The sequence below is a fragment of the Dothidotthia symphoricarpi genome (genome assembly GCF_010015815.1).
Source record: "Dothidotthia symphoricarpi CBS 119687 unplaced genomic scaffold P153scaffold_1, whole genome shotgun sequence".
Taxonomy (NCBI): Eukaryota; Fungi; Ascomycota; class Dothideomycetes; order Pleosporales; family Dothidotthiaceae; genus Dothidotthia; species Dothidotthia symphoricarpi.
Window position 1 is genome coordinate 1,449,602 of NW_022985008.1, and position 24,551 is coordinate 1,474,152.

Genomic DNA, 24,551 nt, shown 5'->3' on the forward strand with positions numbered 1-24,551 from the left:
ACTGCGGTTTCTACATGTTCAGCACATGCTTCCCCATCCTACTCGCCCGTAGCATAGTATTGAATTGCAGGATTGCTGCAGTCGCAGGTGCTACATGGGATGTGTGTGCGCGCACACGCGTGGGATGGGCAGGTAGTTTAACCTAGTTGATGTTGATACTCTATCTACATCTTGAATTGTTATCACAAGGGCGTAATCGCCTAAGCACAGCGGTATGTAACACCCCACGCAGCGGTGATTGTGTCGAGCTGGACTTGCACTATCTGATATCCGGGGAAGACAACACGGGTAGGGTTTCTCCGTCTTTGATGCTTGCACCGAGACATGACCATGCCGTTGATCAAACCCTAGCCTTGCAGACAACCATCTGTATACTTCACGACGTACGGAAAGCACCAACCTAAGATTTCCATACAGTGTCTAATCAACATCAACATCAACACCTTATCCACACGGGTCATGCAACACGCGCCAAATCCCGTATCACCAGTCATGAGACGACAACGACAAGGACGACCGACGAAACGGCTCCCTCCTGACACACGCAGCCGCTAAAGAATCCCGAAGAACTGGCGGTGCTAGGTACATACAAGACAAGTCTTCCCCTACTCTATCCTAGTTTAGCAAACAAGGGCAATCCCCATGCAGCCACGTCAAACGACGATCTCTCGACGATCGCAACATCTCGAACCCTCAACTTCTGCTCGTGCGCGCGCCGATCAGCATGGGAATCCAACATGCGCGCCAAATTCAGTAAGTCAAGTGATCTTCGAACTTTTGGGGAGGGAGGGGTCGTCGAATTTCGGCATCCCGGTCGGAGTACTGTCCATAACTCTAACGGAACCAAAAATCTTGCACACCGGACGGCTGTCCCCACTGAATGGGCTTTCCGGTGAGAGTAGAAGCTAATTAATATATATTTTGGGCGTTGACGCAAAGAGACGTAAATGCAGCGTCATACCCACCCTGAACCGGCATGGAACTCTGTTCAGAAACGAAACGTGGGGCTTTGTTTCCTTCGATAACCTACGTGATGCTTGTCTCGCGCATTAGAGCGGTGGCCCTAGCTTGCTTCCGCCTCATTTAAAGGGATAGTGGAAAGCTTCCCAAGGCGGAAATAAATATGGATACAACAAGTGAGACGACCAAACAAAGTAGCTAGGACGTAATATAAACTTTCATGACTTTATTTTGCTCCCTAATGTCCTTGGGCGGGCTAAACGAAACCCTATCACTATGAACGATGCGGATAGCGGGTGAGACGGCCGATCGGATAACTTTCTCCATCATCGACCATGCTGATTCGTCGCAGTGGCGTTGGCACGGAACATGCCAGAAACTGTGTTCTGAGTTTGTGTCGCAAGCTTAAGGGGTGAGAAGCGGGATTCTGGTAGGCGCCGGTTTGCCTTTACACATTCAAGGACCCTGCATATGTCAGCGCTGTGTGGCGGTGCATGGATAGGTAGGTGTCGGTGTGACAACGTCGTGTATTGAAGCAAGTGAGGCGCATCGCATACCATTCAGCAGTCACAAACTTGACCGCTTTGCCGCCGCTTCTTGCAATCTCTTTTTGAATCTTGCTGGCAGCTAAGCCGCCGCCGGCACCGCCGTGCGCGTTCGCCGTGCCTAGGATGACGTGCGTGACTGATCGTCGGCCCAGTGCGATTGAATATCTGGCACCGTGTGATGCTAGAATATGCTTCATCTTATGGTCTGACACTAATGGAGCCGTCGAACCGTTGATATGGAAACAGAGTCCATCGAATACGTGCTTGTCAGAAGGTTTCGACGCGGAGTCGAGGATGTCGCCATGGGGTGTAGAACTAGGTTCTGATGTATTGTCAGCTTGTGAGTTTAAAGTAAAAGTACACAAGCACGAATTAGAAATCACATGTTATTTGGAAAGCTTCTGCAAAGCAGGTTTACAGCTTCTACAGCGGTTGGTTAGATAGGCGAACGTACCTTTGTCCTGCTGCACACTCTCTTCTGTGTGTATCCGGCGCGCTTCGGTCACTGATTCTTTCACCTGTGACAGTTTCTTGTTCGCCTTACTCGCTCCCCATGCCTCCACTAGACTTGCTTGACCATTTGTCCTCAAGCCTTTGGCACCCTTCTCCCACCCGCCATCAGCTCTACGCCCATCTTTGCCAAAGTCCTGACTGCCTGCACCAACTGTATCCGTAACTCTTGTCCGTCCTCCAGTAAGACCGCCTTTATGCTGCTCACTGAGCTTCAGGTTGCGTGATGTACGCCAGGATGTCGATCCTGAGAGACGGTTCTCTGCACGCTGGTGTCCGGTAGAACTGCTGTTCCATGGATCAAAAAACTTCCGGGCTGTTTGTGCTGTGATAGGTGTAGGGTCTCGAGACGCGGTTTGGTGGTTCGAGGCGGGGGCGTTTGTGGTGACCATGTTGGATATTAGTGGCGCTGCACCGATCTGCGTTATGCTCTGGTTAGTGGACTGGCTGAATGCTATAGACGATGCAGATCGATGCGAATCGACAGTCTAACGTCTGCGCCTCAAATGAGACAATAGACCAGTGGCTTTTGTGCCTCTACGTCAAGAACACTGCATCGACATGTCCACGACGTCCGTTCGCGGCAGATAGTGAATACAGCATAGTTTGACGACTACCGGCACAGCAGCGTGGGGAACAGCGCATCTCATACCTCGCGACTACTCAAGGTCTATGGATGAGTTGGGGTGTAGAGCGAAAACTGCTCTGTGGCTTGCGCGACGGAACTGACACTGCCAAGGCCGTCAGAACGCGTAGTCCCGTGATGTCCATGGTTTGCGTTACTCGGTTATCTCTAACATCGGAAGGCGCATGTTGAAGCCCAACCAACGGGTACAGCTCTGTCAGGCACGCATCGCGTTTGAAGATCTTCTTACAATACGGTCTAGACTAAACACTGGCGCATGCAAACTAAACACTACGGAAATACGCGCAGCTGAGCATGTCACTCAACACTTCACAATCAGGTCGCCGTTCTCAAGATGTGACATGCAACTTGATTGCATTTATAAATTATCGGGAAACTGCGCATGCACGCACACACGTTTCCCGTTAGCTGTCTGTAACCTGCAGAAAGAAAAAGTAAATCCCCAACCCCAGACACCGCGACTCCCAGCGCCTGTACCCATGCGTCCCAATCCTAAAAACATCCCATAATCACTTCCCATATGGTATAGAACATGCAAAGCTAAGCAGACATGACATGGGGATGAAACCAATGGTTTTCCGACCCGCAAAAGTGCCGACTCTGAAAGAGAAAAAACGCCCGCTGAATAGGAAGAAGTACTGTGGCCGGACTTGGAAAAGTCGGGTCCAGAATGAGACTGGCAACATGATAGAAAGAACAAGCATGTAAAGAAGAAAGGGAAACTGCGTCCGGATCTATCTCCGTGGCGTCTGGCCATTTTGTCTTCGTTGCGAAACTGCGCAACGGCAGTGGTGCCGAAGACTTCTTTTTTCCTTCCGTCCATGCATGAATTATCGTAAATCTGCGTTCCGAGACGGCGATATTGGCCCGCAATAAAAAAGTAAATTCGTTGGTCGTCATTCGTAACATCGAACCGCCTCCTTCGCACAACACGTCGGCGTGTTGTCTCTTTTTGTTTCACCCGCTCTTGTTGATCGAAGCGTCGTACATCTGACGGTGCTTCTTCATTTCTTTGGGGTTGAAGGCAGCGACATCGCTGCCTTTTCGGCTTACTAAAGATACCGAACTGCCGTTGCCGCGTAGACGCAGGCTGGCTAATGATCGGGCTTTCTTGAGTGCTTTGACCTTGTTGTCGGAAGATTGGGGTTGGTGATCGGCAGTGGTATCCTGGTTGATTTGGATGATTTCGTCTACTTCTGGCCTCGGCTTGACTCGCATGCGCTTGAACTCGCGGGTTATCCTCTCAATTGTGCTGAGACCCTTGGGAGCAGGTGCATAGATGGTTGGCGGCTCGGGCATTGGCGTCTCGTGCAAGCTCGAGTTGACGCTTGGTCGACGTTCTGATCCGAAGCTCACACCAGAGTCAGTCTTCTTGCCTTTCCTGGGTTCTTCCGCATAGCCCCGGAATGACTCCGGACCTGTCGTGGCCAAGCAATCGTCGATCATGTTCTTGGCTACTCTCAGGTACTTGTCGACTGACCTCTGTACAGCTGGCCAACCGGTCTCCTCATCTCCGGCTTTGTGCAAGTTGACAACCTGCTCAAGGACGGAAGGGCCTTTCTTCTGCACTTCGCGAATGTAGTCGAAGAACGCGTCTCGCTCATCTTTCAGCATCTCATGGCTCAACATGGGCGACTGAAGTTTTGCTGACGATTGCATAGGAGGCAACAGGGTGTTAAGCATGCCCACGCAGTTGAGCTTGTTGAAAGGCTGTATTGACAGCTCGTTGATCATGATCTGTTCCGAGATAGTTAGTACGTGTGTGGCATAATAGTAGACAAGATGGCTTACCCATCGTCGCAGTCCAAGGTACAGCTGAGCGTAGTAACCCTCAGCCTTCTTGTTTTTGCCTTCTACGTTTCGGACCCAAAGAGCGATGCCCGGGAATCGCTCAGCCATGTTCTCGATGTCGGACTCATATGTGTCTGCGTGAATGTGGACTCTCTCGAAGGCGGCGACCATTTCCCTGCGCCTCCTGTTCTCCAAGTCCCGCAGGTAGTCGAGAGATGTTAGTGCTTGAGGGAAGTCGACGAGCGCAAGGGAGGCGTGGAAGCACCGGCCAACAAAGTTGACGATGAAGGTTGGCGGTAACGAGCTAGGTTGTGTGGGCAGCGAGTTGAGGTGGGTCATGAGCTGCGACGTGAAGCTGACACTGGCAGACTCGGCGCCAGTCCAAGCCAAGCTCCCATCAACTGGCGAAGAGTCGCCAGAGCTGCTGGTGGGTGTTGGCGCGCGTGAAAGATCCTTGGGGAGAGGCTGGGCTCGCGGTACGCAGTTGAGTGTGTACATGGTCCGTAATGGGATCTCGTAGCTGGCTGGGTACTGTAATACGTGCTCGAGAATGTAGGACATTGACGTGGCAGTCGTGTCGTCCGACCCATTGCGGGAATGTGTCGAAGACATCGTCGCGATGTTGGTTGTGGGAAGTTGGGGTGTGGTTTGTTGTGACGGTGTTGGGGTAACGCCGCTAAGCTTGAAGCAGCCCGTGCCACAATACAGCAGAGAGAGACAACAGATGCGGTTGGAAAGGTGCTTCAGACAGGCCTGGTTTTCGAAAAAGGTGGAGGTTGAAGAGATGATAAACAGTCCGTGAGTTGCAGTGCACGCGAATGAGCGTGGGGTTGCTGGGATGCCAGTGGATTAGGGAAAGACAGAGGGCGTGACGGAGCGGCAGATGCCAGAAGCGAGAAAAAGGAAGAGCAAGTGTGAAACTGCCGTGTGAAATGCAATGGCTCTTGTCGCGTTCAAGTCGAGTCTGGTCGGGTGGGTGGTTGCGGACAGTTCGAGACGACGATCCCGGTCTGGCGTCCGGTTTGGGAATGGCAACAAACGCAGTGGGAGCTTGGGCAAGGTAGACCAAAGGAGGGGCACACGCAGCCGAGGGTGGCGACGTCAATTGCTGGTACAGAAGAAAAAGACAAAAGGCAGTCGCGGGCGGAATTCGGGGTGGTGAGGTTCTGAAGAGGAGTCGAGGAGGGTAAGCTGTGGGCTCGAAGGATTTTCTTCTGGACAAATGGTCTTCAAATCGGCGCCACACACTTGCAATCAACCGTAACGCGACGACCGCGCGCGGACCAGCGCAGGGATTATGAACCATGTGAAGCGTGGCAGGGGACGGGGAACGGGATTAGCGTTAGTGGACACGGGGAGTCTGGGATGGCTTCTTAGGCGTTGCTAGCGCGGCCTCTTTCTGCCCGCCTGCAGCTTCGAGAGACGTCGAAGCCGAAGCCGAAGCCCCGGTGCAGCTCAGGCACACCCATGACGATGTAGTTGGGGCATGGGGGCAGTCGTTTCTCATGATTCAGGCCTCGTCTCGTGCGATTCAGCCATTGTTTCCATGCGCCAGGAGTGCGGCCCTTCTGCCCTGAGGCTCTCATAAACGCGCCCTGCGTCTCCTGACACTCCGTTCTGGCCCTCGCAGAGCAGTACCGTGGTTCAGGCCGCGTGTCGGATATTATCACGGCCTAGCACCAGCTGAAAGTCACGTTCTTACGCAACTACTGTTCTTCGTCTCCACGCGAACTCTGGCCTTAGCTCCCACGCTGTTCGCACTTGCAAATTCGACGGCACCACTGGGCTACCCACCGGCACCGGTGCCATGACCGCAATACTGGAAGCCTCCGCAGTTTCTCCTGACCATTATCTGGACCTGCAGGCTAGCACCTACAGTGGAGAAGTGCGAAAAGGCACAGTAGCCCACCACTAACGGCTCAGGGAATCTCAATCTCGGCCAATGAGGTAAATGTGCGAAGCAGCCGGGGAAGCCTCCGAAGCCAAGAATATGAGGCCACGAGGGAATTTACACTATTTCGAGGCCGCACGGTCGCTCCTCCCACTCAGATTTTGCCCTTCGTATCCATCTAGTGGGGGTTCCCAAGCCTAGTTGGTTGTAAACTCTGCAGCCCAATATTGTCACAGCTGCTGAGGCAGCTGTACATAATAAGGTGGTGATCGAGAGGATTGCGGCCGAGCGAGGGCGTTGGCCGGCTCCTTTGCCTCCAAGTGGTTCTCACGCTTAGCCATCGCTACACGAAAAGGGTACCTTGCAGAAACGTACGAGCCAAGCCCAAAAGTTCCCGCGTATCGCACACCCATGATCGTGCACCCCATACCTATCGCACGAAGACACTGGTTTCTGGTGAGACGTGGACAAGAGAACACTGCACGACTAAATACCCGCGTCTTTGCTTGGGCAGACAGCTTCCAGAAATGTGTCGAGGTACTGCTACCACATCGTATGTTACGAGCATGATCCACTCACTCTGCCGTGCAAAAGCGTCGAGGCACAGAAAAACTGGGTAACCGCTGCCGGTTCATCGGACCAAGTCCGATGTTAACGATTGAAACCCATAAATCTGCCAGACAATAGTGTCTGTTTCTGGGCAAGGGGCGGAGGGATTTGTACCGTCATGGTATCCACGCCGCATTGCCAAGGTACCCTTGAACTGGCGATACCTAGCCCAGGCGGCGCGGTAGTTCTCAAACAAGGGCTACCGACAAAACGTTCAACCGAACCCCCTCGGCGGGAATCCTCATCGTGGCCAGCGGGAGCGAGCGAGCGTCTTATCGTAAAGATGATAGGTATCACGGGATAAATTGAGACAACGTTGCTCGCATCGTAACCGATGGATACAGCAAGGGTTATTACGCCCTCCCCACAATCCAGGTCCATAATTTTTCCAATAAGCAAAATCTCAACGTCTGGATGAGGCTGTAGTTGTCCGCAACGAGAACCCCGTGCCTCTCAACACCAGGTAGTCATCTTGCTCTGCGTATCTAGACCAAACACCCTCGCTAGGTATCATGCAGGTACCGAGCTGTGTGTAACTTTGGTGCGCAAGCCACCGCTCTGATCTGGCATCGCAGCACACGTCGCTTCGCCAAAGAACAGCACCATCCATGTTGAATCCTCTTACTCACTTAGTCATTCACTCACTCAATCGTCACCAAACATACATCCAACATCAACAATCTCATCGAACGGCGCCGTAATACACTTAATCTCCGACCCGATCTTCAACGGTAGAGACCAGGTACCTGGACATGCATCATGTCTCCCACCAAAGACCAGAACCACCAGGAACGCGGACTGCGACGCCCAGCCAATCGTCTGCCGGCCCGATCAAGCGACGTCCAAATAATGTAACGGCTGTTGCCCATTGGATGGGGGGACACGGCGACGCAAGATGTTGCGCAAGACTTGGTATAAGAGCAGGGTTGATGGATGCTGCTGTGCAAGGACATGCACTCTGGAAAAGAGGAGGCGCAGCCACAGAGTCGTGGGTATCTGTCGCACGTAAGCGAAGAACGCTGAGCGTCGTGCTCGCCGCGAATACGTAGTCATACAGTGAGTAGAGTGATGTAATGTCTTGATGTCACCGTTGCAAACTTGTTCGCCATGGATGGCTACACTATGTAGATGATAGCACTTGGAAGAGGATGATGAGACTGACGTTATGCTTGAAAATGTGGTTTGCATTATGTACTGTGACTTGGCTTCTTACAGACACGCCATATGCACCACCAAATGCTCATAGGATGGTCTTCGCTAACACAAACCAATTTTCCTGCACTGAGACTTTCTAGAACAAGTCTAATAGGTCTTGGTTGCTCTTCTTGCTTGGCTCACCACCCAACTGCTGTGTTGCCGGTGGAGGCTGGTTTGCCTGTAAACTCATGTCTGCAAATCCGTTCATTATGTCATCGTTGCTCATTGATGCGTTAGGAGCACCCGCTGCTGCACCACCACCATCTCCGAACAAACCAAGTAGGTCATCCATAGTTGATGGAGGTTGAACTGTAGTATTGGTCGATGGAGACGCGACGCGTTGTGGTGTGCCTGCCAAGCCCTCTAGACCCGATTGCCCTAGGACAGGTTGCTTTTGCAACGAAGCTGGTGCAGAGCCATCGAAATCGATATCCAATAGATTCTCCATATTTGTGGAAGGCGGTGCCTTTCCAGCCACTGCCGCAGCCGCTGCTGCGGCAGCGATCGGGTTTTCTCTTGCTTCTTCTTGTTGCTCCCTAAGTTGCGATCAGTACATGTCACGTTTGCTAGGCAGAGTAGAACATACTCGATCGCGGCGCGCTGCATAGCCTCGGCGCCAAATCGGCCTTGCCCGAGGAATGCTTCCGGCGGCTTGTGGTATACAGACGCCAGGGTGGAGAGTTCAGCCAGAAGACTGTCTAGAAGCTGAGGAGGATGGGATTTGATGGTAGATGTGATGGGAGGTTTATCAGAGAGTACGATATCCTGCATGCATTAGTTATAGACTTCATATTAGTCTTCAAAATACTCACCTTGGCTATTTGAGGGTCACTAGAGAGTAGTCGCCAATAGACATAAGCTCGGTCTCGGATGTCAGGGTTATCATTCTCTGCAGTCGCTGCTTGCAAAACCTTCGTCACCAGGCCTTGTGCTTGATCTGGTTTCTTCAGGAATAGTTTGACCACAGCCGTGAGGATCTGGAGTTGAGTCTGAAGACAATCAGCCATCGTTCTTTTGTCTTCCTCATACGAAGCAGCCAAACTTACCTGTGTAAACTCCTCCGCAAAAGTGTCTACAAAATTGGACAGTATTTCTCCAGCATTGTCAATCTTCTCGGCGTATTCTCCCACAATCCAGATCAGAGAGGCTCTGGCATTGGGCTCGTCAAGTTCATCGATGCATTGGCAGAGCGTCGGTATTATCCCCTCGTACCCAGGGTACTTTCGGAAGATATCCTTGATCACCACTACCGCTTCTTGGACGACGTAGTTGACTTTGGTATTGATCAGATCAAGCAGCGTGTTGACGCACTTCTCGCTAGCGCTCTCGATCTTGATTGCGACCTGCCCGATAGCCTTGACGGCTCGTCGGACGAAATCCATATCCACTTCCATGGCATATTCTTTCAATTCCGCAAGCAATTGATCGACATTTTTGTCGTTCGCTATCCGTACCATTATCTCAAGCTTCGTCATCTTCAGGTAGGGAGGGTCATTGTATTTGCAGAAAAATACTCGCATCTCTTTACTAAGAATGTCCGATTGCTTCTGGAGGAGGAGGTCGATATTTCGGAGGGCAACGTACTGGACTTCCGGCGCAGAGGACACGAGCGTGACTACAGCGTATCAGTAAAGGTTCAATTGCCACAAAGATTCAGACGTACCCAATGGCGGTGCCATCTTTTTGGCATACGACTTGGTCAACTCAGGAGGAATGAACCGCATGTGCAGGAAGACGACCTTGACAGCGGCCAGCACGACACTCGGATTGACGTGCTGGAACTGGGGAACAACCCGTTCGCAGATATGTTCCGCCTCCTTGACATCCGCAGCCTTGTAATCCGCCAAAGTTGTGAGGATGGTGACTCTGCCCCATTCGGTACATTCGTTGAGCGCCAGAAGCATCTTCTTGAGTGTCGCGGCAGTAATGGTAAGGGCCTTTGTTTCTGGTGCTGCCTCCTGAATCTCTACCAAGGCGGTGACCGAGTTTGCAACGACCATGGGGTTGGGGTCGCCTACCAACTCCTGTAATTGCTCTAAGAAGCCGTTCTCCAAGCATAGGGCGGGAGAGAGGTCGAACAGCTTAGCCACACACAGAGCTGCTGTTTTTCGCACGTATGGAGACTCATCCCTCAGCGTTTTCCGCAATGGTTCCTCCATGTAGTCCGTCATCTTGTCGACGCGAATGCAGCCCATGGTCCGTATCGCCAGCGCTCGAACCAGAGGATTTGGGTCTTCCGAATCTTGTACGAATGTATTGACGGCGAGGATGCAGAGGTCGGGGTGTGATTTCGCGTAATTCCTAAAGAGCTCATTAGCTTCTCACGCTCGCTGTCGTCTCCAGCGATTCTCACATAAGATACAGGTACACCAGCTTCTTCTGGTCCAGGTCTGCCGTTGCGATGTTCTTCAGTACGTCGGGGAACAGCGCAGACACATCCTTGCCCAGGGTCATGGACATGATGGTCTTTTGGATCGCTTCTTTCCTGGCACAGTCTCAGTAATGTCGTGATGCCAGTCGCTTTGGCGCAAGCGCTCACCGTTCGTAGGCATATTGAGAGCTGGAAGCGTGGTCAGTTGTGAACAGCCATGTCTAATGCTGGGGTAGCTCGTACACCAGACCTGCCCTCAGCTCAAATGTCTCTCCCTTCCTGGGCGCCGCAAAAGCACCTCTTATCCTGTTGACCGCCATCCTTGCGCTGCAAAGGTAGAGACCAACACCTCAGCCAAACCCCTCTTGCACCAGCAACGTCGATTCGTGAGGGTTCGACTCGTCTGTGGCGCGGTGGGCTTTCAGGTTTCTCCGATGTCTCAGGCCTTTAATTCAGTCAGGCCAGGGTGAACGTCGACTTCAACACTATCAAAGTCGTTGTTCGTGGAGCCTGGGATTCGCTGCATGGTGCCTGCCACATGGATGATGAGTGGGCCCGTGCGCCACCGCCGTCTGGAGCTTCTGCTCTCCGCCCTGGCATCGTCACGACATTGCAAGGCATCGAAATGGTGAGTGGATTATGTATTTGCATCTCCGACGTCACATCTGATTGAATCTCTTAGGCCTCGAACTTGCCCAATCTGCGGCGTCTTTTCGTCGAGGGTCGCACTGATGCGGAGGAGAGCGCATACTCGAGGAAAGCTGTATGCCTCTGGAACCCTGCCCACCATATTAAATGTCTACTAATACACACGACAACAGTTCTACAATCTTGCTCTCTTTATGTCTTCTATAGCAGTCTTCAGCCTAGTAGCCCAACGCATGACCTTTAGGAAAGTGGTTGGTTCTTAAGAGCGTCGAGAAGCAATCATTTTCATCATTTGAACCGTTCAGAGGATGTTTAAAAGGCAACTCGTCACATCCGCTGCAAACTCTTCCAACTGTACGACGGCGATGCATGTCATTGACTTTAGTTGGAAAGAGGGTACCAACCAGGACTATTGAGTCACAGTTTTTCAATTTTACAGCTTTTCGGAATGCATCAAGATGGATTTCTCCATGATCAGTCAGACCAACCTACCCTTCACAACACACAATCTCACCGCCCGCTAGTGTTGAATATTCTTATGTCGACCTTTTTGTTATGACGGTGGAAGGAAGGACATCCAGTGTTGAAGCGAATCTCTCACGAGGCCTAGACAATCCATTTCTGGTTAACCTATCGCTATTTCCAAGAGGGGCCAGAATCGGACAACAAGACACGGACAACAAGGGACGATATGATGGAAGGTAGAGTTTCGTACAAACTTCCTCTGCGACGCCAATACGATCGTAACCCTGTAGTAGAGACGATGACAACGACCAACCACTCTTCAACAGAAAATGGAATGAAAGGTACCCTAAAAAACGCCAAGTACGGGAAACGCTATCGAACATCGGTGGCTTTGGGTGGCAGTGCCCAATACCTTACTTTTGAGCGCTACCATATTGCTCTTGGCTACTATCCTCGAGACGAAAAAGAGCCTCCTAACGTAAACCCCTTGGCTGTGGCAACACCATCGTGTGACGTGACTGAAGGCGAAGGCGAATGCGAGGATCTCACGCCGGACGCTTCACAGAACGAAGTGGATACAAAATGTAATCACATGGTCGTGTGCAGGAGACGGTAGACTGGTTGATGTTCAACCCACCAGACGCTCGCTCTAGTTCCACGTCTCTACACATAGGCTATCTACGGTAACCGCTTGTAGCGCATCGTGATGGTTTTCAGTCGGCATCTCATCTGATTTGTATAGGGGGTATTAAGATTCCAACTGATTCGCCATACTTTCGCGTTCAATCTCACGTCTGCGCCACACCTCGCAGGTGGCTGGTGAGAGTCATTCAGGCACCCAGCCACGATGACTCGATCGATTGCCGCAACACAAAACATACGCACCACCCACATCTCATACGTTTGTTTTTCTTTCTTTCACCGACATGACCGTCAGCGGATCTATTGACACCTCAAACCTCGGTGCTATGCAATCCATCCCGCGGGCCTTGCCCACCGAACTATGGCTGCAAGTTCTCGAAAATGTACGCGATCCTGAATATCTCTGGACTACGGTGCGCCATGTATCCCTACAACACAAAGCCATGATTGAGCGGATTTTCACATCAACCTACCTCCCCGTTCTCTCCATCTCCTTGTCGCTTCCACGGCGCGATCCAACAACCGGAGCTCTACGCTGGCCCGGCGTGCCCATCCCGAAAGCCCAGATCACCATGGCGTTTAATCGCCTCAGTGCGGACCGACGGCACGTCGTCCTCGTATCCCCAGTGATACTTACGGATGGCGCAAACATCAAAAGTGTGGAGGAATTGAAAAACACGTCCGCACTATCCAAGGAGCGACTCGAAGCGGCGCCGGCTTGGGTCAGCATGAACAAGAACTCACTAGCAGGACTATCAATGCGCCTACCAATGTGCATTGAATGGGACGAGGTGCAGAAGATCTGGGTCTGGCAAGTCGAGTGGAGAACATTCGTCACGAGGTTCTACGAGAAGAAAAACAAAAAGAGACTCAGCGACGCACAAAAGAATTCGCGAGCAAACCATACTCCCCGGCATGGACGCAGGTAACTCGGCAAACCGATGATTCGACTGGGAGATTTGGGTGTTTGTTTACTTTTGCAGTCTAGCTAGACAATGACGCGGTGGTGGTGGTGGTGGTGGTGGGCTGTATTGTCTGGTCGGCAGCCGAGACGACTTGGCATGCTTCGGCGCTTCGAGGCATGTATGTCTGTGGCAGACTAAGACCGTGAACAGAGCCTGAGGCATACTTGATACTGTGGTGCCCCACAGGTGTATAAGCCATGCTCCACATCTCCACACTACGACACCCCACTCATAGACAAAATGGCGAATGACTTCTACACCTGCGGGGGCATCACAGTGCAGGCGACATAAAAACGCATGAGGCACATCTGAAACTCGCCTTTCGTTGACTGGGAAAGCTGGCAGTATGCTGTCCGTATATCACAGCACTAGCACTACATTACAGCCCAGACCTGTGGAGAATAGCGCAGTGATAAAAAAAGATAGAGCATCTACACCTATTAGCCTCGCTTGGACAGTAAGAGAAGCGGTGTGTTGGCACAAAAACTTGGGATACGCTGGAACTCTGGCGTTGCAGGTTTCCTAGTCGATCGAGAAGACTCACAGTGCGAGAAAGTGGAATTTGATACATTTAGCAAAGAGTTTATACGTTGAAAGCGCAGTGAAATACCTAAGGAAAATGAAGAAGATATAAGTTCATAATACTAGCCCAATGAAGCGCTTCACCCATTCTCCATAGAGTGACCTTTGCAACTCTGGCCAGCGTGAAGAGCACTGCTCTTCATAACCAGATCTCTTGTTCTGTCTTAGAGAAGCGCGATACCTGAAAGTTATAGGCACATGTCAGGAAGTTTGTTTGAACCAGCCAATATTACCTGTGTGTCCATGCTCTAGTGGTTGATAGTGCGCTCGGCGAAGCTGCGACGTCTTTGAAATACGCTCCTTCCACGTCCAGCTCCACGTCCACCACCTCCGCCTCCGCCCCTGCCGCCTCCCTGCTGTGCTTGTTGCGCCTGTTGTGCCTGCTGTGCCTGCTGAGCTTGTTGAGCTTGTTGTGCTTGCTGCTGACCAGTGTTGCCTTGAGCGGCCTGTCCCTGCGCTGCCTGTTGATTTTGACCATTTGCAGCAGCTTGACCCCCCTTGCCTCCCTTGTTGTTATTACCCCCACCAGCCGTAACCTGGAACCTAACGCAGTCATCTTGAGCTCCACGTTGAGCTACAGGCATGAGTACAGGCTGGTGGTTGCTTGAAGAAGTCATGGAGCAGACGCGATAGAAGCCCTCTGGAAGACCGTCGGCGAGATCGGCGCTGAGGAGACCGTTGCCATTACCAGCATCGTTGATGCCCTTGAAGAAGGCGAAGGTCTGAGCATCCAATGGTTTCGTAGGGTTGGCACTTCCGCCGAGATCCTGGACTGTGATGTGGGTGTGACCGACCACTTTGCCCCCCGTGAGGGCCTGGGGAGCGGAGTAGTATGTGTTGTCCGGGTTTGTAAATGTTCCGGCTTGCAGATTGGCGATTTGGACGGAAAACTTGATTGCGGTGTTGGGCGCGATAACCTGGTTGTTTTGTGGGTTGGTGAAGACGGCAGACACCATCTGAGTTGCGGATGGTATGTCTCCCATGGCTATAGCATAATTAGCAGCTATTTCATGTACGTGAAGGGGCGGACTTACGAATGCCGTTACAAGACCCTGCACGAACCTGGAGGCCATTTGTGATGGTCTTGCCGGTACAAAAGTTTATGAAGTTGGCATTGTCACTGGAGAGATTAGTACTCTGTACTTCGAACCGTATGTGTGTACGCTTACGTATCGGAGGCGGCTTGACCAGCCTCAGCATCTTTGTCTAGACCACTAGACTGACTACCAGTCTGCACGTTTTTTGGATCGAGTGTCAACCCCTGGCCCTTTTGGGTGCCTGTGGCGGCGTCCTGCTTCCCTGTTTGACCAGACTGTTTGGCACTTCCTGCTCCGGCACCTGCTGCTCCGGCACCTCCCCCTCCGAACTGAGTTCCCTGACCTGGAAACCCTCCGAACTGAGCTTGAGCTACACCGGCGACGAGCAGTAAAGATATCGTGGTAGAGAACCGCATGATGGTGGTGCAGAATGCGGACTAAATAAAAGTTAAGATGGAAAGAATCCGACTCGCGGTGTACTTGAAAAGAAAACAGATACGTTCAACGTGATCTGAGGAAAAGAATTAGAGGAAGCAAACAAAGGAGCGTAACCCTCGATCGACAGTTCTCAAGTACAGATGAACTCGCAGCTGAAAGTAGTGGGCATTCGAACAACATCAGCGAATACGGCATCATCTATAAGTCCCTTGGCGGCATTCACAAGCAAGGAAAACTCGGTAAGGCGGCAGGTGGTTCCTTGGGCCTGAAACCTGTCAAGGAAGCGCGATACGTCTCACGACCTGCCATGCAAGCCCGTTTAGAAGAACCCCACAGGGTGCGGGAGCCAACAGGCGCCATAATCTTGACTGAGGCCGTAACGGCAGCCTTGTGGAGTGAGGGTCTACAAGGCATTGAGAAAAAGTCGCTGGAAACTGGTGGTGTGTGAGGTCTGACGAAGATCACATTTGGAAGCATGCATTGTCGCGGGCGTGATGGGCTAGCCATATTAGGGAAGCGCTTGCCCTTTCCCGGACCACAACTTCATCTTTCGACAAGCACACTCAAACCTTTATGATGCCTGGCCATGTGGTCGGCGCCAACCGAACGCTTGAAATGCGTCTGATCGACGTTGTTACCCGCTGTTAGTGGCTTCGTTGACAGTCGGGACGATGCTTCACACACTTGCTCTCTGCTACGGCCCCGGGTCACGACCATCTTGACAACGATTGGGCAGACAGAAGAGAATTTCTTGCGCCTACTCATACACCCCTTGAAAATGAATATGTCATCAGTACCTACAAAGATTGTGACAGATGACATGACGGAGTATTCTGAAGCAGCAAACAGACACTGTGCATCATGGACAGACGTACTTCTTCCGTCTCAGAGAGATACAGATACGATCGCAGTCAATATAGCCTCATCGACGATACTGTAGAGTATGAGCTGAGTTTTTCGCCTCATAGAATTAGCATTGACCGACAAACTGGCTGAATATCTTTCACCGGTGAACAGATCTCACGGGGAGATCTTGACAAGTCGGTCTATCCCTACAATCTGCACACAATGAAGAGAATGCATTATACAAGGATCCAGAGACGATGTAAGTTTTACCCCAGAAAGACCTGACATCTGATAGATTGTCAATTGTGTAACAAGGGTTCACTACATGTGCCGCTGTTCGACAATGTGACGCCCCTTTCATACCGTCAACCGTCCCTCCATGACCTGCACTGCGCCGCCCTCGAGATACAGCTCCGAAACAGAACCATCCTCCTTAGTCACAACGTCGATGGATATCTCACTCCGCCTGCCCATCTCAACACCCTGCACCATCTCGTACCTGAGCGTCTTGTTCGGCCCACCCTCCGTCAAAGCCAAGTATGCAGCCAGATCGCTGGCCGCACTACCCGTTGCTGGATCTTCCAGCTGACCAATAATCATCCTGGTTCGCAGCCTCGTCACACCATCTTCACTCTTGCCTGTCTTGACGTAGAAGTACATACCAACGAGCGTCTCGGTCCATCCCGCATCTAACCTGTCGTTTGTAACATTCCGACCAGACAACGCTGCTGCACCGAGTGCCTCCTCGCTCTCGAGTTCAACAAGGGCAAATGTCATACCCTTGACTATGGAGACTATGGGATAGTCGTCCTTGGTCTGGATCTTACTCTGCTGCTGAGCTTCCGCGAGCTTGGGCTGGACGTGGAACAGCTCATCGCGAGTCAATTTTCTCTTGTGAATATGACTGTAGAAGGGATCGTCAGTTTCAATCCAATACCCAGCAAATTCAAGGCGAAAACGCACACATTATGAGGAATACCCGCCCTGGCCATCCCCTTCCCAACATCATACACCAACCCCACACTCCCAGCCTTGAGCGCGAACTTGCCCTCCACCACCCCATCCTTCACACCGCGTTCCCGCGCCACGCGCCCCAGGATATAACACGCCGTGCCTACCGTCGGATGGCCCGCGAACGGCAACTCCCTCGTCGTCATGAAGATGTCCACCGTCCACGCATCGTCCTGCGCATCTTGGCTCGCATCCGCGCTCTTCTCGTGCAGGAACGTCGTCTCCGAGAGATTGAATTCCCGGGCGATGGTCTGCTTTTGCTCCTGGCTCACGTGGACGCCATGAGGGATGCGGACGATAGCCAGTGGGTTCCCAGCATAGGGAGTCGAAGTGAAAACGTCGACGGTTGTGAAGTCGAGGTGCACGGGTGAAGACATGACGGCCTGGTATGACTTGATGGTGTTTGTGTTTTTGAGATGCTTGTACTGTACTGCACTGCACTGCAAGATGTCCTTTTAAGTAGAGTAGGGTTGACTCATTTCCCCGCCCGTCGTCTGCAAAGACTCATACCTAGATGCATCTTGGAATACGGGTAGATAGCTGCAGCGGCTGACAAATCGAGACTTGAACTGTGAGAGCCACATTATTCATGTCGTGAGGTAATTTGGCCTCTCACTCGTCTACGAGTGACTGCAAACTGATATCTCCTGCGACGCAATGAGACGTGCGGTTTGGCGTGGTGACGTAATTTAGCACCGAGTCTGGTACGGCCAAGCGCGCCTTTCATATTGATCATTTTTCTATGCGAAGATGAACGTTGCTTCCGCTCAGTATCTTCACATACGACCATAGGACACTGAAAATAGAGCTTCCCGTTCGCTCAGCTGTACTCAAGCAGTGTACCGGCGGATTAGTAATTTCGTGGGTGACCAGAAGTGAATTCCCGCTGTTGTATGTTTTTGCCATGTTTTTTTGCTCACGATGGTGTTATGGCTTGGGGAGTATCTTGTCCGAGGCCTTCTTCACGTAAATGCTAGGTTCTCGTATGTTTTGAACAGGTATTCTAGGACAGTCTGAACAAATTGGTGTAGTCCTCAAAAGCTTCAATTTTGCACTTGGTGATTCATATAGGGTTCAAGATGATGAAATAATGCTGAATTACTTGCCTATGCAGAGGACTCACCACAAACGAACACATTTGGTGAGAGTTTGATAGACAGAGTCAAAAGTGTTGGATGAATGCTGTACTGTACTTCCAAGTCTTGTTCTGACATCTATTCAACGAAGTCAATATCCAACCAAGCACAGTTCAATTGTGTTAGCTCATACTTCGATGCAAGACTGGGGGAGAGACAGGTTGAGGTTTGAAACATAGTTTAAAGTGGTATACATGCCCCTGCAAAATGTGAGCCTCCCAAACTGCTTTTCGCTTTCGCTCTCGCAAATGCCAATCCGCACACGGCGATTGCTTTTCGGGGGAAAAGGGCCATCCTGTTCGCCAAACGCCTCGCCAAATGACGTGTTTCTCTCAGTCTCGCTGTTGAGACGCATGCAACGGGCCTCGTAGTCGCGATGTGCTCGTCGTCTGTTTCCTCGCCCACATGACCTGTCTCATCTCATCCTCTTGCTGCAGCACACGGCCAACAATTGTTTTCCAAAATTCTCAAATAACCCATCGGTAACTCGCATATCGTCCTGCTGTCTCGGACTTGCGGATGATCTTGACCACGGCGCCTCTCCTAAGGCCCAGGTACTTGGCAACGGGGTCCGTGGACTGGATTCGAGGCAGCTGTGTCTGCTTCAATCGGTAGCGCGAGAGTAGCTGGGCCTTTTCCTCCTCGCTCAGCAGCACGTGCTTGGGTACTAGCTCGTGCTTGGTGATGTTGACCAGCAGATCCTGCTCGACAAAGACCTCGACACCGCCCCGTGGGCCCTCGCTCATGCTACCAGAGCCGCGCAGAAGTCGGATGGCCATGCCCGTCATGGGCTTCACGGTGACCATGATGCCCGAGTAGAAGTTGCCGTTGAGCAGATGGCCCATGTAGTCGCGCAGCTGTTTCAGGCCGACGTTCTCGTCGCTGTTGAACTCGACCCACATAGTGCCGATCTGGGGCTGTGGGTCGGACTCTTTCTTGGTAGGGACGGCGGTGTATCGGCGGAGCATGTCTTCGCTGGGCTGGCAGGAGAAGTTGAGGCGCGAGCGGCTGCGACGAGGTTAGTGACGCGTCTCGGAGGCCTGGCAATGGCAAGGAGAGGAAAGGCTGCAGCTGCGTACTCTGGCTCGCCGTCTTCGCGCGCATATCTCCGCGCAAATTCCTCCAGCGACATCTGCATGTCATCGTCGACAACCATATAGCCCTTGAACAGTGTCAGCGCGCTGCCGTGGCTCTGCTGGATGCGCATGTCCAACGAACCCGGTCGTGCATCATCTCCTTTGCTGTGCGCCAGACCCTCCACATGCGGATCAGGCTCGGTCCATACTGCGCTCGTTCGTCGGCCATGGTGGGTAGTGGCGCGTCGGGGTGCGTCGGGGTTGGGAGAGGAATGCGGGTTGGTGGGAATGGCGGGCGTCGAGTGCAAGGCACCTTGTCGCGTCAAAGAAAATGTTCGAGAGCCTCGCTCGCGGCTGGTCTTGGCTGCGTCCTACGCTACTGCCGCTTTCGCCTAGCACGAGTCGGAGCTCGAGCTCAGACTGCCCCGCCGACTCGGTCGCCGATATTCAGACCATGGCCTCCTCCAGCGAAATACCAAACCTCAAGACACTCCTCACAGCCCGGAGCGGAGGACCATCACGTGGGCGAGGACGCGGACGAGGTGGGCTGGGCAGCTCTCGCGAAGAACAGGAGCAGATCAGAGACAATGCCGTCAAGGGAACCGACCAAGATGCTGCGGGGAGCAGGGTGAGCTGCGTCGAGCTTGGCTACCTGCACGATCCGTATGCGAAGCTGTTCGCGACACAGCCTGCGACAAGGAGGCTGCCTCTGCTGAATAGAGGTATGCATCTTGCAGTGTCCTCTTTCGAGTGGGTAGCTGCTGACCTGCACAGGGTCCTATGTCCGTACTTCTGCCATTGACCTTCTGGTCGCAAAGTTCCTCACCACACATCCCTCGTCTTCGAAGCAGATCGTATCGCTCGGTGCTGGTACAGATACGCGCTTCTTCCGCCTCCGCGATGCCTACCCGGACACGCGAATAATCTATCACGAGATCGACTTTGCTTCAAACACAGTCCCCAAGATTGCAAGCATACAAAGGCACCCGCTCCTGCACCAAAAACTGCCACACGTGCCATCGAGCTCGTCGTCATACCACTCAGAGACGTACAACATCCATGCGCTCGACCTGCGCTCTCTCGCAGACTCCTCGCAAGAGACGCCGCTGCCCCAGCTGCCAAATCTAGACCCAAACACACCCACCCTGATCCTCTCAGAAATGTGCCTGATCTACCTCCAGTCCTCCACAGTACAGTCCATATTATCGACCCTCCTGACCAAATACTTGCAGCCCACGACTCCCGCCTCGCTGATCCTCTACGAGCCCATCCTACCCCAAGACGCATTCGGCAGGACCATGATATCCAACCTGCAGACGCGCAACATCCACCTCCCTACTCTCACCGCATATCCTACACTGGGCGACCAACGTGCACGGCTACAAGGCTACGGGTTCAAGGCAGGCGCAAGGGCCGCAGACACGAACTTTATATGGCGAAGATGGGTCAGCGAGGAGGAGAAGGAGCGAGTTGCGGGGCTGGAGATGTTGGATGAGCTTGAGGAGCTCGAGATGCTGCTGAAGCACTACTGTGTCGCCTGGGGCTGGAGAGACGGCGACGGCGACGTGTTTACGAAGGCTTGGGCTGATGTTGGAGAGCAAGGTGGAGGGTGATCGTATTGGTCCAAGAAAAGTATCATCTTAATAATATTTCTTCTATTCCCATCACACAATCAAAGTATACCAATCTGCATCTACATGCACGAGGGCCAGAAAGTGAATGGCACACACGTGCGTTCGCGACACGCTAAGCCCTAGGCGCTTTGTTCAGGCACCGCATTGCACTCCGCATTCGCAACAACCAACAAGCCCACGCCGTCGCACGCCTCTGCAAGCTTGCTCGTCCATACGAAAAATCCTGCAAAACCTTGAAAATGCTGTAGACACCTCTGACACGTCGAGCCCTGGACCCGCCATATTACTCCTAAACACATAGTCAACAACAAACAGACACGACCAAACACAATGGCGCGCAAAACATTCGAGCCAAGCTTCGACTTCTTCACCGGAATCGAAGCTCAACCTCCAGCGCCTTCAGTTCGAGAACCGTTGCGCGAAACATTTCGAACGACCTTGCGCACCACACAGAATGCGCCGCACACGGTCGTGTCCTCGGATCCCGCCAACGAAGAGCTGCGCGCACAGCTCAACACGCTGCGATATGAACTCGATACCGCGAAACAGGAGAAGGAGATGATGAAGCTGGAGCATGCCCAGGAGATTCGAGACACACAGAACCGCGCAGAGACCGACTTTCGGAAAGCGCAACAGGCGGAGACGGCGAACAATCTCACGGCGAAGAAGCATGAGGCGCTGGCAAGGGAGATGTCGGAGGTGCAGAGGCGCGCTGCGAACGAGAGGCAGGATCTGGAGAGGCGGTTGAGGCAGAGCCAGGAGAAGGCGCAATCGCTGCAGGAAGAGTACGACGAGGTCAAGGAGGACCTGGCGACGTCGCAGCGACAGAGCGAGCACAAATACAACAACCTCCAGGCGGAGCACAAGGCGCAGAAAGACAGTGTCGAGGACATGCAGTCTGATCTGGCGGCAAAGGTCAATGCACTGCAGACGGCGCAGAAGAAACTGGGGCAGAAAGAAGAGGAGGTTGGCCAGCTAGAGGCAGAGGTGCTGCGACTCAAGGCCATCACCGGAGATGCAGAAACCCTGGCAGTCATCAAACGAGAACTCTCCGACCAGGTCGCGCACATCAAGAAGCTAGAGATTCTGACAAGAGAGCAGAACACGGAGCTCAAGCAGTACCGGAAGCAGCACAAGGCTATTGAGGTCGTTGAGGAGGAGAAGAGGACACTTCAGACAAAGTTGCGAATGATGGATGATGTGCAGAGGCAGCTAGGGGAGTCTGAGCTGAGGCGACAGATCCTGGAGGAGGAGAGGGATTCATGGACGTCGTATCTTGAGAACTCGACCGAGACACATGGCGAAACACAGTTCGAATCGCCAGAAGATCTTGCACGCGCCTTTGTTCAGGAGCGTCTAGAGAAGACCGACCTCTTGAACAGACTGGGCGAGATCAAGCCGGAGCTCACAGTCAAAGAAGCCAACATCCAGGTCCTCGAAGACGAGAAAGCCAAGCTACAAGCTGAGATCCAGCAACTGAAAACCTCAAACAACAACAGCGCACCCAACGCCAACGAGGCGAAAGCTCGCGCAAGGTTGGAACGGCAGAAGGCTTTGGCGACGAAAGAGGTCGATTTCCTACGCGCTCAAGTTAAGGCATTCGACGATGAAGACCGCGAGATGCAGCCCGACACTTACGACGCCGCGAAGTCGGAGCGGATAACAGAACTCGAAGACCTCGTCGACCAATACCGCAAAGAAATCGACGCCCTACAAAAAGAATTCAACAGCCTAGAGAAACCAACCTCCGCCACAACAGGCCAGAAACGTCCCCTCGACACCGCCGAAAACGACGAACGCGTCGGCGAACTGCGCCGCAAGAACCGCCAGCTGCAAGACGACTTCGACACGCTACAAAAGAAGATCAAGCTCATCGAAGCCGAATACAAAGCCCAACACTCCCAGCTCAAAAAGCTCAAAGAATCCTCGCGCACACGCGTCCTAGAGCTGAAATCCAACCCCACGGCCGACGCCGAAGCCCTCAAACTAAGCACCGTCCGCACCCTCCGCGAGGCAAACGCCCACCTCCTCGCCCAGCTCGAAAACAACACCTCCCCCCCGAAATCCGTTCCCTTCGCCACCCTCTCCGCCGCGCACGACGAGCTCGAGGAACTGCGCTTCACGCTGGCGTCGTCGGAGAAGAAGATCTCCCGCCTCAAGCAGATATGGAGCGCCAAGAGCCTTGAGTTCCGCGAGGCTGTTGCGTCGATTCTGGGGTGGAAACTAGACTTTATGCCCAATGGGCGTGTCAAGGTTACGTCCATGTTCAAACCTGCGGATGATAGCGGCGAGAATAGCATCATTTTTGATGGCGAGAATGGCACGATGAAGGTCTCTGGCGGCGAGCAGAGTGTGTTTGCTGGCGAGATTCGGGATCAGATTGTTTATTGGGTCGAGGGGCGGAAGGAGATTCCTTGTTTTCTTGCTGCGCTTACGCTGGAGTTTTGGGAGAAGGGACCGGGTGGTATGACGTTGAGGGCTTGATGCACTATATGTGGGCTTGTATACTGAGATGTTTGGGCTGTGTTTATTTTCTCCTCTTTCCCAAAACTAGGGCTGTGTGCTGTGGGAGTTTTTGCATAATCGGTCTTTTTCTTGTTGTTCTTGCTACCAATATCATCTCACTTTCATGTCTTCAATCTCCATCCCCAGTCCAGCAAACTCACAAACCACCTCCCTCATCCCGCATACGCCCTCCCATCCTACCGATAATCCACTCCATCCACTCCATCCACCACATCAACTCCAATCAACCCACCCCACCACCCACGCGCCCCAACCCCCAACCTACCCATTCCAGCAGTTCCCTCCCATCCATCGAACACTGCACACCAGCGTTTTCCGCATCAGACGCGATCTGCAACGCTACCACCATCCACGCATATAACTAGCCAAATAGCCCATTGCGTCCCGTCCACTCAACAGCTCAATGCAAAGTATTGCATACGGATGACCGATCTCCCGGGGCAAGACGAGACGAGACGAGACGAGACGACACTGCATGGGAGGACGTGTGAAACGTCGTATTGGAGGTTGGACTTGTCAGCGTTGTCCTAATTCGGTTAGTGCGGAAATGGTCGTGCGCGTAGCTCCGTGCTGGGGTGGCGGTGTGGGATGGGATGGGAGCGGGGGTGGAGTGGATTGAACTGGACTATGCAGATGGGTTTGTTTGGGAGGTGAGGCGGGTCGTGGGATGAGGAGGGAGGTTTTGCGTTTCCTTCCTCCCTGCTGTTATGCGTGCTAATGTGTAACTTGAATGGGCATTGGGATCGGTGCAAAGTATGAAGGAGGATTGTAGCGGGAGAAGGGTTTCGAAGACGATGAATGGTTGATTTGGGTATAATGCTATGGCTAAACAAGAGGACGCCTAGCTGAAAGATTATGTGTATGATACAGAGAAGAAGGCTCCATCGTATTATACAAAGACGGACAGGATGGATACATGTGTACCCAGCGAAAGACGAATCCGAGAAACAAAAAAATGGCTTGTACAAATTCCTCAACACTGGCGTAAAGCAATTCGCAGCTCGCGGCAGCAACAAATGGAA

The 24,551-nt window shown here is 52.7% G+C and overlaps 13 protein-coding genes across 13 annotated transcripts; 4 read left to right on the top strand and 9 right to left on the bottom strand.

The window, feature by feature from the left end:
- Positions 1–1,179: 1,179 nt before the first annotated feature.
- Positions 1,180–2,705, bottom strand: P153DRAFT_362602 (uncharacterized protein). Its single transcript, XM_033667174.1, has 3 exons — positions 1,963–2,705; positions 1,518–1,830; positions 1,180–1,425 (listed from the first exon to the last, which is right to left on the bottom strand). Exons 1-3 carry the CDS (start codon positions 2,408–2,410, stop codon positions 1,287–1,289), a joined length of 900 nt encoding a protein of 299 aa, XP_033529265.1. The 5' UTR covers positions 2,411–2,705; the 3' UTR covers positions 1,180–1,286.
- A 254-nt stretch (positions 2,706–2,959) lies between these two features.
- Positions 2,960–3,715, bottom strand: P153DRAFT_11771 (uncharacterized protein). Its single transcript, XM_033661952.1, has one exon. It carries the CDS (start codon positions 3,485–3,487, stop codon positions 3,023–3,025), a length of 465 nt encoding a protein of 154 aa, XP_033529266.1. The 5' UTR covers positions 3,488–3,715; the 3' UTR covers positions 2,960–3,022.
- Positions 3,622–5,067, bottom strand: P153DRAFT_372155 (uncharacterized protein; the record flags this gene model as incomplete). The annotated part of the gene is made up of 2 exons (XM_033669370.1): positions 3,622–4,401; positions 4,456–5,067. The coding sequence occupies 2 exons, from the start codon at positions 5,065–5,067 to the stop codon at positions 3,622–3,624; spliced, it is 1,392 nt and encodes a 463-aa protein (XP_033529267.1).
- On the bottom strand, positions 5,054–5,806 carry P153DRAFT_11781 (uncharacterized protein). Its single transcript, XM_033661953.1, has one exon. The coding sequence runs from the start codon at positions 5,759–5,761 to the stop codon at positions 5,132–5,134; it is 630 nt and encodes a 209-aa protein (XP_033529268.1). The 5' UTR covers positions 5,762–5,806; the 3' UTR covers positions 5,054–5,131.
- A 1,718-nt stretch (positions 5,807–7,524) lies between these two features.
- Positions 7,525–8,309, bottom strand: P153DRAFT_11802 (uncharacterized protein). The gene is made up of 2 exons (XM_033661956.1): positions 8,011–8,309; positions 7,525–7,951 (listed from the first exon to the last, which is right to left on the bottom strand). Exons 1-2 carry the CDS (start codon positions 8,141–8,143, stop codon positions 7,713–7,715), a joined length of 372 nt encoding a protein of 123 aa, XP_033529269.1. The 5' UTR covers positions 8,144–8,309; the 3' UTR covers positions 7,525–7,712.
- Positions 8,115–10,638, bottom strand: P153DRAFT_362606 (clathrin binding protein). The gene is made up of 6 exons (XM_033667175.1): positions 10,506–10,638; positions 9,816–10,453; positions 9,199–9,767; positions 8,965–9,141; positions 8,739–8,917; positions 8,115–8,688 (listed from the first exon to the last, which is right to left on the bottom strand). Exons 1-6 carry the CDS (start codon positions 10,610–10,612, stop codon positions 8,247–8,249), a joined length of 2,112 nt encoding a protein of 703 aa, XP_033529270.1. The 5' UTR covers positions 10,613–10,638; the 3' UTR covers positions 8,115–8,246.
- A 423-nt stretch (positions 10,639–11,061) lies between these two features.
- Positions 11,062–11,434, top strand: P153DRAFT_380696 (uncharacterized protein; the record flags this gene model as incomplete). Its single annotated transcript, XM_033669951.1, has 3 exons — positions 11,062–11,151; positions 11,206–11,286; positions 11,345–11,434. The coding sequence occupies 3 exons, from the start codon at positions 11,062–11,064 to the stop codon at positions 11,432–11,434; spliced, it is 261 nt and encodes an 86-aa protein (XP_033529271.1).
- A 1,128-nt stretch (positions 11,435–12,562) lies between these two features.
- Positions 12,563–13,207, top strand: P153DRAFT_380697 (uncharacterized protein; the record flags this gene model as incomplete). Its single annotated transcript, XM_033669952.1, has 1 exon — positions 12,563–13,207. The coding sequence occupies one exon, from the start codon at positions 12,563–12,565 to the stop codon at positions 13,205–13,207; it is 645 nt and encodes a 214-aa protein (XP_033529272.1).
- Positions 13,208–13,770: 563 nt separating this feature from the next.
- On the bottom strand, positions 13,771–15,738 carry P153DRAFT_392193 (uncharacterized protein). Its single transcript, XM_033671129.1, has 3 exons — positions 14,995–15,738; positions 14,860–14,945; positions 13,771–14,810 (listed from the first exon to the last, which is right to left on the bottom strand). Exons 1-3 carry the CDS (start codon positions 15,276–15,278, stop codon positions 14,074–14,076), a joined length of 1,107 nt encoding a protein of 368 aa, XP_033529273.1. The 5' UTR covers positions 15,279–15,738; the 3' UTR covers positions 13,771–14,073.
- A 602-nt stretch (positions 15,739–16,340) lies between these two features.
- On the bottom strand, positions 16,341–17,776 carry P153DRAFT_305762 (Diaminopimelate epimerase-like protein). The gene is made up of 2 exons (XM_033664612.1): positions 17,110–17,776; positions 16,341–17,050 (listed from the first exon to the last, which is right to left on the bottom strand). The coding sequence occupies exons 1-2, from the start codon at positions 17,532–17,534 to the stop codon at positions 16,504–16,506; spliced, it is 972 nt and encodes a 323-aa protein (XP_033529274.1). The 5' UTR covers positions 17,535–17,776; the 3' UTR covers positions 16,341–16,503.
- A 551-nt stretch (positions 17,777–18,327) lies between these two features.
- P153DRAFT_362611 (RPB5 subunit of DNA-directed RNA polymerase) lies at positions 18,328–19,630 on the bottom strand. Its single transcript, XM_033667176.1, has 3 exons — positions 19,512–19,630; positions 19,373–19,455; positions 18,328–19,301 (listed from the first exon to the last, which is right to left on the bottom strand). The coding sequence occupies exons 1-3, from the start codon at positions 19,596–19,598 to the stop codon at positions 18,761–18,763; spliced, it is 711 nt and encodes a 236-aa protein (XP_033529275.1). The 5' UTR covers positions 19,599–19,630; the 3' UTR covers positions 18,328–18,760.
- A 169-nt stretch (positions 19,631–19,799) lies between these two features.
- P153DRAFT_362612 (leucine carboxyl methyltransferase) lies at positions 19,800–21,060 on the top strand. Its single transcript, XM_033667177.1, has 2 exons — positions 19,800–20,091; positions 20,144–21,060. The coding sequence occupies exons 1-2, from the start codon at positions 19,824–19,826 to the stop codon at positions 20,980–20,982; spliced, it is 1,107 nt and encodes a 368-aa protein (XP_033529276.1). The 5' UTR covers positions 19,800–19,823; the 3' UTR covers positions 20,983–21,060.
- Positions 21,061–21,255: 195 nt separating this feature from the next.
- Positions 21,256–24,148, top strand: P153DRAFT_419472 (spindle assembly checkpoint component MAD1; the record flags this gene model as incomplete). Its single annotated transcript, XM_033672189.1, has 3 exons — positions 21,256–21,702; positions 21,733–23,467; positions 24,093–24,148. Exons 1-3 carry the CDS (start codon positions 21,334–21,336, stop codon positions 24,146–24,148), a joined length of 2,160 nt encoding a protein of 719 aa, XP_033529277.1. The 5' UTR covers positions 21,256–21,333.
- Between the last annotated feature and the right edge of the window lie 403 nt (positions 24,149–24,551).